The 14,596-nt window shown below is 41.2% G+C and overlaps 1 protein-coding gene across 1 annotated transcript in view; it reads right to left on the bottom strand.

The window, feature by feature from the left end:
- Positions 1-426: 426 nt before the first annotated feature.
- The window catches only part of DCHS2 (dachsous cadherin-related 2), a 343,764-nt gene continuing 329,594 nt past the window's right edge, over positions 427-14,596 (bottom strand). The window contains exons 10-11 of the mRNA XM_068277038.1: positions 5,846-6,085; positions 427-611 (exon numbers count right to left, since the gene is read on the bottom strand). Of these exons, the coding sequence (XP_068133139.1) occupies positions 427-611; positions 5,846-6,085 (425 nt within the window). The remainder of the gene's footprint in view (positions 612-5,845; positions 6,086-14,596) is intronic.

Genomic DNA, 14,596 nt, shown 5'->3' with positions numbered 1-14,596 from the left:
CATGTGCAGCTGAACAAGCGCTTTTCTCTGCTGTATATTTTTGGTCTGATAAGAAAAAAGACAGAAAACAGCATTTTTTCAGTTAACCGAAGCTGTGTGGAGTTTAAACTTCTCCCATCTCTCTCTACTGGCCCATGACTGTGGGAGGGAAATTAGATTGTGAGCCCCACTGAGGCCAGTTATGTGAATTGTTCTGTCTGTAAACTCCTGTGGAAAATGTGTCAGCACTATATAAAGATGTAAATAAATAACAATAAAAAATGCAGCTGTGATTCCCCTGAGGTATTTACAAGTATTGTTTGAACGTGAACATGCGTGTTTTCTGCCGTGTAAGATTTCACAGCTCAAGGAGTCCATTTAATGTAGATGTGAATGAAATAAGCCCTGTTATTACTCAAACATGCTTGGCCTCAAGAATACACTACTTCAGTATGGCTTGTTTTGTTGCAGAAACCATAAAACAACATATGTCTTGCCTTTAATAATGAAGTGGTCCCGGGTCTCTCTGTCAAATACAGCTGCTGTAACCACTTCTCCTGTGTGAGGTATGATTCTGAAAAGCTCATGTCCCGGGCCTGGTATCATGTAATAAGTAAGCGCAGCGTTCGTTCCTGAAAAAAACAAAAACAAACGGGCATATAGCCTTTCTGATTCCAACAGTTTTACAAACAGATCTAAATAGTGTGTCCGTAGGTTTATAACATCCTTCAAGTTATGCAATAGATGGGCAGCATGGTGGCATAGTGGATAGCACTCTTGCCTATCAGTGCTTGGTTCCAGGTTCAAATCCAAGAGTTTTACAAAAACATGCAGATAAGTTAATTGGACACCCCCTGAATTGGCCCTAGACTGCAATGGACATATGACTATGGAATAGATTAGATTGTAAGCCTCTCTGAGGGACAGTTTGCGACAAGACTATTATATGTCTGTAAACTTTACAGTCTGTACTCTGTAAATCGCTGCTAAAGATGTCGGTGCTAAATACATACTAAATAATATCATAGTGTGACCCGAGCTGAAAATAAATTGATGAGATAAACATTTGTATTTACCATTGTACTCCTAAGAATGATTTTTTTTTTTAAGATATCCCATGGTTTTATTTCATATTTAAAAATGCACAAAGTAGATTAATGTTTTATTGTCTCTGCTCAATTGCCGTCTATTAAGTGTCCCAGAGTTAAAACACATAAACGATTGACCTGTTTCTATCTCTCCCCCGCTCTCAGAAGTTGTATTCTGCCAAGAAAACCTTTAGGGCCCTTTTCCACCAGCGCGTTTGCGCTGGTTGAATCGCAAAAACGCAAACCGCTAGCGATTTTACAATCGCTACGGTTTGCTTTTTAACATAGGAATCGCGGTAGGTAATTTCCACTACCGCGATTCGTTTTTTACTTGATCGCGATCGCGCCGCGGAGCGACTTTTGCAGCGATTTTGCTATGCAGTGCATAGCATAGCAAAATCGCGGCCGCGAACGTCGGGGAATCGGCGGTAATTGCGATTCAGCAATCGCTAGCGTTCAGCGTGAACGCTAGCGATTGCTAGTGGAAAAGGGCCCTTATGACTGTTATTTGCTTACCACTGATTAGTTATTATATTTCTGACATGCTATCAACAAGACAGAAGCTGTTACTTCCAAGCCTAAAACGTAACTCTTTCAGGCAGTAAAATAAAACAAGTAAAACAGCCTGGTTATTACTATATTTTGTACTGTACATACACATGTTTATCGCATCATGTCAGATGTTGCCACGGGTACACTTTAAGGCAAAGGAGATTTTCTGTATAATTACTGATGTGTTATATCAATTAATTGGGATATTTCTGAGAAAACAAATCTTCTAAGCTTGGAACTAAAATTTGTTGATCCAACTGGTACAGCTAGTAAATATAATGAATGACGGTATATAAATCTGGCATTAACAAACCAGCAGCATTACTCACATTTAGGTGTAGTCTCTTTGTTGCCGATTTTTTGTTGCTGCCCTCTGCACCAGTGTTTCAGACCAGGAGGGCTGACAATTGCCCTGCATAGCGCCATCAGACTGGGGGGATACCATCCCACTACTCTGCCACTTTCTGGACATTTTCCTGGCTAAGACCTTGAGTCTGTAGTTTTGCAAAGAAACACTTGTCTGGCCAACTGCAGTGGAAACCTCAAATGAACAGGCACATAGAGGTATTCTGACTCATCTATATGCCTTCATATGTATAGGAACAGTACATCCCAGGACTACGAAGTAACAGGCTATGAGTTGAAATTTTCAATCCAGCCATTAGTCACTTAACTTAAATTCAGAAGCAAAGGTATCAGGTGTTGTGGGTGTCAGGTTTGAAAACTGGGAAAAAACTGGGAAACAATCAGATTCCAGTCTTTTCTAATACAGATTTAAGGAGGGGTGAGCCTGAAGTATGCCATGTACCTCTGTTTTTCTAAATGTCAAGAAGATCTAACATAACTGGACAACAGAGAGGTGTGCGGTTTCCTCCTATTCACATTTTCAAGGCCACCATCACAACCAATAAGAACATTGTTGGAACCCAACTAGGTACACTTTGGAGCCAAACTTGGGGCCGATAGCAGGGTTTAATTCTGGACCTCCTTCCATTAGATCAAGTGTGCTAACTGTACTGTGTACCAGACATATTACAAAACAGTATAAATTATTAAAAAAAAAATCTTGTCAATCTTAAATGACTGAAATAATCCATGAACAGCTACAGTGACTATACATGCTCAAGATGGAATGTGTTTAGAAACTGCTTCATTTTCACAGTCCAGGCAATATGCAAAGTAAATTTAACAGACGCTGACAAATTTTCAAATCAAGATTTATGCAGTTGTTTATCGCTCTGCCATAAATAAACTTATTAGTAATTTAGTAAATTTTAACACGCTTTATGGTTTCAAACCTTGTTCTCAGTAAAACATATCCTGACAAAATAATTTCAGAAGAGACAACAGTGCCCCTGTGTGGACAAAAATGGTACTAACACCTTATGTAAAGGAAAGTGAGAAGAATAATGAAGATCGTCGCTATTTCCTTTTTACGAAGTCAGTTGTCATGTTAATTTGATAGTTTTAGATAGTTTAAACACCTTCAACACATATGCAGTCAAGAACCTGCCTTGCATTTGTGCTCTATTCACTGAAGCAGAAAGTACTAATGGCAAAGGACCAGCACCACAACCAGGACAGAAGCATTTTTAAAGCAATGAAATTCTGAAATTTCCCTTTACTCTAATGTTCATTTAAAAAGAATCTGAATTATCACAAACACCTTCTGTTAGGAAGGCAAACTTGTTTTGCAAGGGAACTAGAAGCAAGAGTTATATGGAGGCTGACATATTTGCAGCTTTTGCTTTTAAACAATACCAGTTGCCTGGCAGCCCTGCTGATCATTCTGGCCTTAGAAGTGCCTAAATCGCACGCCTGAAATAAGCATGTGGCTAATCAGATTTTTGTCAGAAACATCTTATCTGCATGCTAGTTCAGGATCTAAGGCTAAACATATTAGGGTAGAGGGTCAGCAGGACAGTCAGACAAATAAACATGTCAGTCTCCCTATCCCTCTTAATTCTTGTTCCTTTTAAATGAAATCTGTTATAAAAGAAATACTAGGAATACCACTGCTGGTCTGGTACACTAAGCTAGGGTCTTCCGCATGGTCTGAATCAAAGAACTACAATCATTCTGTAACACCCAATCATGGAAAACCACCTGATCTGGAGCTGCTTTTGGAAACACAATTCTTGGACTCTCATGATAGACAGTTGATATACTAAAATAAATCTGAGGTGAAATCACAGAGTTTGTGTCAGCTATGCAATTATGTACACATAAGTTCCGATGTATGTGACTGAATAATTGAAAGGATACCTGTAATAAGAGAAGGAGGCTGCTATACCAGACATTCAATCAACTGCTAGATATGCCACCTTTATACATTTTATCTCAGCATACCAGTATGGAATTATAGATATAAAATAGTAATTTTGGTGTCGCTCATTTGGCTAGCCACAATGAATTCCTCAAACAAAATCCTGCAGCCCAAACCCTAACATTAACTTCAGGCCATAAAGTTAACCCGTTCCTAATGATCAACTCTAACACCATCACCACCCAAAGTTAACGTTAAAGTTAACCCCTTCCTGATGTCTCACCTTAACTCCCGACCCTCTCCCACCCAAACATAAGTCTCTTCCTGATACCTATTCTTAACCTTCTAACCAACTAAATCTAAACTCCCTCTACCCCTCCTTCTAACACTAGCTCTCCTAAATGATGCTTAAAGTGAACCGGAAGTGAAAATAAAATTATGACATAATGAATTTTATGTGTAATACAGATAATAAATAAAACATTAGTAGCAAAGAAAATAGTCTCATATTTTTATTTTCAGTTATATAGCTTTATTTATAATATTGCTTCAGACTGTAACAGTTGCAGTTTAAAATCCACACTCTACCTTTTAAAGAGGACCCAAGGCGGTTCCTTGGGGGGCAGATAGGACACAGAGGCATGTTCTCTGCCTCATGACATGCCTCTGTGTCCCCACACAGCCGCTCTCTGCATCCCATTGCCACGCTATAGCCCCCCAAAAATAGCAACAATATTTGTCGCTATCTCGGAGGGTAAATAGAGGAAAGGGATTCCTTGTTAAAAACACCCGCTAGGGGCATTCCTGCAGGGTTTCCAGAGCTGCCGTTGGGCAGCGCTTACTCCCTGGCCGTAAGCCCTGCTGCTCCCCCACCTCCCTGTACACTGGGAGAGAACTATCTCTCTCCATGCAGCGTCGTGACCCAGAGGTCACAAAAGTGAAAGTGGGCCAGTCCAGCCCACAGGAGTGGCGGAGAGTGGTGGCTACCTGATCTGCACAGCCCCCCCCCCCCCCTCGATCAGGTAGCATACTTCTTTTTTTTTATGAGCCCACCTCAGAGTCTCTTTAAGCTGTAAAGCAAAGCAGAAGTAATGACCCTTTGAACTTTCCTGCAGTAGAATGTATCTCAAGCTGTCTCTCACTTTTTCTTGGCTTTTTAAGTTCTTCATAAAACGGGACTGAGTTTGATCAAGTTGGTCAACTACCTCAGAGAAGCTCTTTTGAATAAATAATAACTCTTAAGCTAAAGAGTTAAAACTCTTAAGAGTTAAAACTCTTCCTATACTGGAAAACAGAAAGGAAGTTGTCATAATGTCTTAGTAGGGCTGGTATCCTATGTGAATATGTTTATTTTATCATTTGTCACATGTTGTTTCAGATTCACTTTATCCAATACTGATGACTCTAGCTAACTTCCCATCATCTTCATGCAGGACACAAAATCCAAGCACCTAATGCCAGAAATCATGACAGTCAGCATGCTGGCTATGTATTCATCAATTTCTGACACCCAATCAACTCCTCACAGCTGAAATGGCCACCACCAATAACCCTTAAATACGAGAGCATCAATTTTATTACAGTGAATTGGGCCAAGTGTAGTCTGTTTGTACCATCTAGTCCTTTTAAAACCTGAAACATATGAGCTGCACAGGTCTCTGTGATTAGATTACGGTAGATTAGATTAACTCCAGTACAAAGTGGCTGGGTTGAATCACTCACAAGTGAAATTTAAATCTTGCTATAGCAATTGCTTTGCTTGGATCACTTTGCCATATGTCCAATTTTTGACTGATTATTTCTTTACTCACATGTTGTCACAATTCAGTTGCATAGAAGAAAATATAAGCAATGTATCTATTTTACATCTCTTGATAGACTTCAATGAAGAGAAGATTGTTAAACAACACCCAGGAAATTCTATACATCCTCCACCGCCAATCCATGTATTTTCAATTACCTGAATCCATGTCCTCTGCTTTCACCTTTGTGACATGCAGGCCCGGCTCCTGATTTTCAAAAAATGCAGCTTCATACAAGGGCTGGTTAAATGTTGGTGAGTTGTCATTGACGTCACCTACTGTGACTGTCAAAATCTGTGTTGCAGAGAGAATTGGTGTGCCATTATCTGTAGCCAAGATAGACAAAATATAATTTTCCCGAATCTCACGATCCAATGTAGAAGATAAGGTTAGCCATCCTAAAGAAAGAAAAGGTAAAATGATACATGTTAGTCAAATCATAAATACACAAGGCATTTTACAAAGGAGTCTGCTTCCCTCTGACCTTACTTAACTGAGGCCAACAAGGCACTTAGGAGGTAGAGGTCACATGGTTCTACATCTGTTACTAGTTATGAGGCCCCATGGGTCTTTTAAAACCTGTTTAGATTGATTCAGATGGGCATGTTTGCCTACCAATAACAAAAGAATTCAGTAAAATTATTGCATTGAGATTATCTAATTCAACATGACACTGAGACAAGCACTGCTTAAAGTGAACCAGAGACGAAGCACCCTTGTGTATTTTACCATAGAAATCAGTGGGAACATTAGAGAAAACATTTACCATGCTCTCTGTTTCATCCTCACTGCTAAAAGTGTCTGTTATCTAGCTGAGATAAGAATCCCGGACTGAGCATTGAGTCTGGCTTTGCTATAATGACTCAGCTATAATGATTCCTGAACAAAGCCAGCAGGGGGCAGGCTTGGACTTGAAGACAGCAAAGAACACAGTCTCAGCTATAATTATTCTGTAGCAAAGCCAGACCGACTGCTTAGTCGGGATTCTTATCTTAGAGGTGATAACAGGCAAATTAAACAGAGAACAATGTAACAAAGAGCAGATTAGGTGTTTACTGTCATGTTCCCACTGATTTATAAGGTAAAATACATGAGGTTGCTTCATCTCTGGTTCTCTTTAAGGGGGCAACAATGTTTCTGGTAATTACCTTTTCTCGATTACCTTTCACAAAGATCCATTGCCCAAAATAATGTGCTTCTTCCACATTTCTGCACTTATCTTTACGGCACCATCAATGGAATACCATTTATCTAAACTACTGAATTTTGTTTTTGTTTGTAGCAGAAATGTAATCTCTTGATATGATGGTAACCATGAAAGCTCCTGGACTTAAAGACCATCTCTAGGAATTATGTTGAAATTCCCTCCTTTCTCCATCAACTATCTTAGGGGATGTGTACTCACATCCCCCAAGATAGTTTTTATGTTTACCTAGAATAGTCTTCAACTTCACATAACCACACCATCAAGTTGATCATTCATGAAGCTGAAGACCTAGAAGCTTCTTTGGCTACCACTGATCATGGGGTAAAGGAGGGTTGGGTTAGAGGCGGCAAAGAGATAGTAAAGTTTAGGGTGACACGTGTAGGACTCCTGACATATTTACTAAGGTTCCTCCTGGGGTGTCGACCATTGAAGAGCACAAAAGGTTCTTTAAACCTGGCCTGGATACACAACAAAATTTCTGATATTAGGTGTCAGACATGTGTAACCATCTCCTGTGTCATCAAAATAAAGTGAGCTTTGCTGAAAGGTTATTGAATTAGAAGCTGTGTGATTGGATGCTGTCATGTTTAGGCTGTCCTAAAAAAAAAAGTTCAAGCTGAAAGCTTATGCATGCAACTTCATTTGCAAAGCCACAAATGCATCACTCCTTGCAGTAACTTTTGCTGTCATCTGAAACGACCTAACGTGAAAACTGCTAAATTTTGCCACTTTATTACAGAATTTTCATTAACAAATCCAGACTAGGTTTACAGGAACTCACAGAGTCTTCAATGATCTCCGGAGATCTAGAGGGAGTAATGCATTATTAAAAAACACCAAACAATGGTGTTGCCCCTTTAAAGTGGATCCGAGACAAACTTTTGCTGCTTTAATTTTTCTGCTCCTTACATATAGTTTATTGGGCATTCTTCTTCCCAAATGTTTTTAATTTTATAAATGAATGTATCCACGACCCCAGCTCCTCCAGCAAGTGCTCGTTGGAGCTCAGTCTTGGGAGGAGAAAACTTTTGCTGAAGCATGCACAAGATTTCAGAGGCAAGGGGGCAGAGAGGGGAAGAGAGAGGAGGAGAGGGGAGTGGCGTTTTCACAGGCTGATGGGTGGAGATGCAGAGCAGCTTGCCTGTGTAATGATGACAAGCAACATATGGCTGCTCTCGTTGTATCACAGGAAGAAATAATCATATACTGTTGAAGCTGTTTGCAGCTAGATTTATTGTGTAAACCGTCTAAACTTTAAATAAAATATATAGACAAGTTACTTGCTACAGTCACAACTATTGGTAATCAGTCTATAGTGCTGTGACAGCGCTCCTCTTCTTTTCTACAATTTAAACATAGAAAAAACAATCGCACATAGTGCATTACTGTGAATCACAAAGTACAGTTCCCCACACGTGCATAAGTGCTCAATTGTGCATCACTCGTGGTCTCTACAGCCCCTCCACACTAGCAGCTCACCAGATTGACACCACCTCACAGTCCAGGTGGGTCTAGCGCTTAGCCTATAGAGCGGCCAACTCCAATGACACTTCCACGATAGTTTAGTTCACAATTGGATGATCCATATTTAATGACAAGTTCCACATGAAAAACATATAAGAACACACATAGCATAAAACCGTTGGGCTAAAAGTTATGGCCTGCGCAATATCAGCGCACTCACTTGTGTAGGAAGATAACAGGCATTTCAGGCATTGCAGCCTAGCAATAAAGCTTCTCTGCTGGCGGTGTCGGCGTCCCGAACTTCCCCGCTCCTCGTGGCAGCCTGTCTCCTGACCTTCCAGATCCCAGTGACGTCAACGCTCCTGGTCACGCCCGACGCGTTTCGTCCAATGGACTCATCAGGGGCTGACGTCACTAGGGCGCTGACGTCTTTTATACTGAGGGCTAGCTCTATTGTGTAGTCTATGGGTGCCTAGGCATCCACTACTTCCTTATTATGACGTCATCAGTGGCCGTCTGGAACACTGATGTCCCGGCCCTATCTGATGACTAAAACCTGTGATGAGGGTTAATGCCATCTTGTGGCCAGATTACTAACTTCCACCCTTTTGGCTGAAGAAAATCTTACAGTCTAAAACAGTGCCATCTTGTGGCCATTTAGCTAACTTACTAAAGCTAGGTTTGCCAGTATATCAACTCATGATTGAAAATAAGGGTGGAACACCCTTGTTTAAGAATATATTTTATATTTTAAAAGGTCCCAATGTTCCAGTTTTTTTCCCTTGTTTTTTCTGGTTCAATGATTTTCATTATTTTTTTCATTCGGAATAAAAAATCTTGTTAATAAAAACCAAAAACTAAAAACTAAAAAGGACACATTTAGTAGAAATCAACTCCTCCATCCTGCCTATTAATTTCAACATGGGGGACTGGTTAAAGGTGGCCACTATGACCATCCCTATGATACTCAAGGGGTCGACAAAGCCCAGATGAAAGGGGGCTTTGCACAAGGAGCTCAATATCTTTGCTTCTATTACTTACATGTTTCCATTAAGGATCTTCTACTTGAGGCACCTTGTTGTTTAATTGGGCAATAGCTGTTTATTCCTGGGCTGCAATACCTTGCCCTCTAATTACAGACAACAGTCACAAAAAGATTCCTTTAGGCCCAAATATCAACACCTCCTCAGTTTACATGCTGCAGTGCCTCCATTGGCACCCGCCTACTGAGTGAGAATGCTGTGTATCTCCTCCCCATCATATACTGTGCCCTTAATTGGCCTCTATGTCCCCTCCCCTTAGCTAGTGTGGTAATGTAAACAAGTGTGCGACCCCCACTTTAAATATACAAAGGAGCCACAGGATTCTCAGTGTTCAAAAATTCATACATCATTTGTAATAAAACAATTTAAATCAAAATCTACATTGAGTCCCCTCGGGGACAGTGATCGCATATTAAATATCCATCTCCCCTCCGCTTGGGAGATGTCCCTCACTACACTCGAACCTCTCCACCTCTTAACATGTGACTCTACCCCCATAAACTTCAGTCCAGCGGGGTCTCTATTGTGATGTATTTTAAAGTGATTGGAATGATTGGAATGCCCAACATAGGGGCGGAGATAATAGAGGTCACACAGCACTACCCCTATCAAATCGGTATCAGGAACTCACTGAGTACAATGACCGTTTTTTAGGGACAGGTCAGAGAGAGAGATGGGATTATCAGAGAGATTACCAGGAGGAGGAATGGGAAGGAGGGCAAAAAAGAACAGGAGAGGGGTTCGAGGAGGACGAAGAGAGAGACAGAAAAAGGCAGAGATAGGGGGAGGTATCTTCAATCTAAGTGGGATACCCCTAACCAAACAACAATTAAAATTACTTGATAAGGGTCTGAACTATGCACCCCCAAAAAGTTTGAATAAATTTGAGACATACCTGGGAATAAACAAATATGTGAGAAAACTCAATCAAAAAAAGTATTTCATGAATAAAACCGGCCTTATACCCAAAGTCAACCCACCACCTCAACATTACATTCATACTACCCTCAAAAATAAATCATTATTTAATCCTCAGGATAATGCCAAAGACAGCACCATTGAAACTTTCAAAAGAGCGGTACTTCGAGACCTGGATGTGCTGGAAGTCAAAAGGCTGAAAAATAGCAAAATGATTGATCAACAGATTAGGGAACTGGTGGAAACTAAAGATCTCATATTAAAACCCGCTGACAAAGGGGGAGGCCTGGTGGTGCTGAATGGTAGTCAGTATAAAACGGAAATGAACCGACTACTGGCTGATCCAACCACATACAAAAAACTGAGAAAAAACCCCACCATTGAATTTAAACAACAGCTAAAGGAGATTTTAATGAGGGGGGAACGAGAAACTTTTATCTCCACAAATGAATTCAAATATCTTATGCCCACAAACCCGAGACTTCCGGTAATCTACTATAACCCCAAGATCCATAAGAACCAGGTCCATCCTCCGGGGAGGCCCATTGTGAGTGGGGTGGGATCCTTGACACAAAGAGTGGGAGAATATGTGGACTGGTTTCTCCAAGAAGCAGTAGCTAAACTACCATTTCTTTTAAAAGATACAAAAGATCTATTACAAAAGATGCAACATATATCTATTGAACAAAATGATATACTGGTTACAGGAGACGTAACGTCTTTATACACGGTCATTCCCCATCTCAGTGGGATGGATGCAGTAGAACAGGCACTGGGGGTGGATACTGATCTGAAAGTGGAGCAGATAGGGTTTATTATGGAACTGTTAAAATTTGCGCTCTCGCATAATTATTTCTGGTACGATCAAGATCACTATTTACAGCTAACGGGATGTGCCATGGGGGCAAAGTTTGCCCCTTCGTTAGCTAACATTTATATGGGAAAATGGGAACAAGAAATATTAAGTAAGGCCCAAGCTGTGAACATCATCAGCTGGAACAGATTTATTGACGATCTGTTCTTTATATGGAGGGGTACGAGTGAGGAACTCAACGAATTCTGCAAAATAGCTAATAACCACTGGTCACCCATCAAAATAACGTTCTGTCAGGCAGCTAAGCAGGTGGAATTCTTAGACCTGACAATCATCAAACAGGATAACAAACTAGTGACCAAAACCTTCTTTAAATCTACAGACAAAAATGGGTATATCCCTAAAGGCAGTTGTCACCACAGTAGATGGTTGAATAATATCCCAAAGGGACAGATAATGAGGATCAGGAGGAACTGCACCAACCTGTATGATTTTAGAGAACAGAGCCAAGTTCTGGTCCAGCGGTTTGTGGATAAGGGATACAACCCTGCGCATTTACAGGCCGTAGTGAATGAAGTATCCAGGATGGAACAGTCTGACCTATTACAAAACAGAAAGCCATCAGGAGGCAGGAGCAGAGAATTTGATCTACTGCTTGACTATAGCCATCAATACAGAGATGTTGAGTCGATTATTATGAAACACTGGCGCATTCTGCAACTGGATGGGACGCTGGGGAGGGCACTCCCAAAAAAACCTGGATTTATATACCGGAAGGCGCCCAATCTTAGGTCGAAGCTAGTTCCCAGCTTCCAGGACCCCCCGAAGGTAAATACGGCCAACCTCCTGGGTCAAAGGGGCTTCTTTCCCTGCCGGGATTGCAGAGGCTGTAGAGAGGCACAGCCATGTAGAGGGGACACTCTCACTGCAAAAAACACAGGTTACCAACACAGGATAAAACAATGCATCACGTGCCGCAGTAAGGGGGTGATATATGTTTTGATATGCCCTTGTGGGCTAGAATATGTGGGGCGCACCACCCGATCATTACACAAAAGGATAGGGGAACATGTGGCAAACATAATTAAAGGACTGGCCACACACAGTGTTTCCAATCACTTTAAAATACATCACAATAGAGACCCCGCTGGACTGAAGTTTATGGGGGTAGAGTCACATGTTAAGAGGTGGAGAGGTTCGAGTGTAGTGAGGGACATCTCCCAAGCGGAGGGGAGATGGATATTTAATATGCGATCACTGTCCCTGAGGGGACTCAATGTAGATTTTGATTTAAATTGTTTTATTACAAATGATGTATGAATTTTTGAACACTGAGAATCCTGTGGCTCCTTTGTATATTTAAAGTGGGGGTCGCACACTTGTTTACATTACCACACTAGCTAAGGGGAGGGGACATAGAGGCCAATTAAGGGCACAGTATATGATGGGGAGGAGATACACAGCATTCTCACTCAGTAGGCGGGTGCCAATGGAGGCACTGCAGCATGTAAACTGAGGAGGTGTTGATATTTGGGCCTAAAGGAATCTTTTTGTGACTGTTGTCTGTAATTAGAGGGCAAGGTATTGCAGCCCAGGAATAAACAGCTATTGCCCAATTAAACAACAAGGTGCCTCAAGTAGAAGATCCTTAATGGAAACATGTAAGTAATAGAAGCAAAGATATTGAGCTCCTTGTGCAAAGCCCCCTTTCATCTGGGCTTTGTCGACCCCTTGAGTATCATAGGGATGGTCATAGTGGCCACCTTTAACCAGTCCCCCATGTTGAAATTAATAGGCAGGATGGAGGAGTTGATTTCTACTAAATGTGTCCTTTTTAGTTTTTAGTTTTTGGTTTTTATTAACAAGATTTTTTATTCCGAATGAAAAAAATAATGAAAATCATTGAACCAGAAAAAACAAGGGAAAAAAACTGGAACATTGGGACCTTTTAAAATATAAAATATATTCTTAAACAAGGGTGTTCCACCCTTATTTTCAATCATGAATTGATATACTGGCAAACCTAGCTTTAGTAAGTTAGCTAAATGGCCACAAGATGGCACTGTTTTAGACTGTAAGATTTTCTTCAGCCAAAAGGGTGGAAGTTAGTAATCTGGCCACAAGATGGCATTAACCCTCATCACAGGTTTTAGTCATCAGATAGGGCCGGGACATCAGTGTTCCAGACGGCCACTGATGACGTCATAATAAGGAAGTAGTGGATGCCTAGGCACCCATAGACTACACAATAGAGCTAGCCCTCAGTATAAAAGACGTCAGCGCCCTAGTGACGTCAGCCCCTGATGAGTCCATTGGACGAAACGCGTCGGGCGTGACCAGGAGCGTTGACGTCACTGGGATCTGGAAGGTCAGGAGACAGGCTGCCACGAGGAGCGGGGAAGTTCGGGACGCCGACACCGCCAGCAGAGAAGCTTTATTGCTAGGCTGCAATGCCTGAAATGCCTGTTATCTTCCTACACAAGTGAGTGCGCTGATATTGCGCAGGCCATAACTTTTAGCCCAACGGTTTTATGCTATGTGTGTTCTTATATGTTTTTCATGTGGAACTTGTCATTAAATATGGATCATCCAATTGTGAACTAAACTATCGTGGAAGTGTCATTGGAGTTGGCCGCTCTATAGGCTAAGCGCTAGACCCACCTGGACTGTGAGGTGGTGTCAATCTGGTGAGCTGCTAGTGTGGAGGGGCTGTAGAGACCACGAGTGATGCACAATTGAGCACTTATGCACGTGTGGGGAACTGTACTTTGTGATTCACAGTAATGCACTATGTGCGATTGTTTTTTCTATGTTTAAATTGTAGAAAAGAAGAGGAGCGCTGTCACAGCACTATAGACTGATATTCAAGGACTTGTGATAGCGAACACTCGATTGAAGCATATGCTATTGCACCCGTTTGTACTTTGGCAGGCGCAGTTTGTGTTTATTATAGGACAACTATTGGTAAGCCAAAACTATTGGTGATGTCACCCCTCCTTCAAACTAATAAACACAACCGGCACTTCTCCATTGAGTAATGCAGCATTTAACAGATATACATAATAAAGCTACTTTTGGCTTAGCGTGGCCATAGATACGTCATTGTGTATGTATCACGCTAGATGTTATATGGTACAATACACAATGGGCTTGATTCACAAAACGGTGCTAACTGTTAGCACGCTGTGAAAAATGCTTAGCGTGAAATTTCGCGTGATAACGGTTATCGCGCGCAAAAATCCACATTTGCCCGTTAATGCAAATTTTTTGCACGTTAACAGTCGCGTTCGCGTGCTAAATTCACATTATTGCACGAACCTTAACATGCGGAAAATTCTCATTAATGCGCAAATGCACATTTTTGCGTGCAATAATCAATTTTTCGCACGAAACCCATTTTTTTAAAGTGTGCGAAAAGCTGTGCTAACAGCCGTGCTAACAGTTAGCACCATTTTGTGAATCA

This window comes from Hyperolius riggenbachi, chromosome 1 (assembly GCF_040937935.1).
Source record: "Hyperolius riggenbachi isolate aHypRig1 chromosome 1, aHypRig1.pri, whole genome shotgun sequence".
Classification (NCBI taxonomy): Eukaryota; Metazoa; Chordata; class Amphibia; order Anura; family Hyperoliidae; genus Hyperolius; species Hyperolius riggenbachi.
The sequence above is the reverse complement of the archived record's forward strand: the minus strand, read 5'-3'. Positions and strand labels throughout refer to the sequence as shown.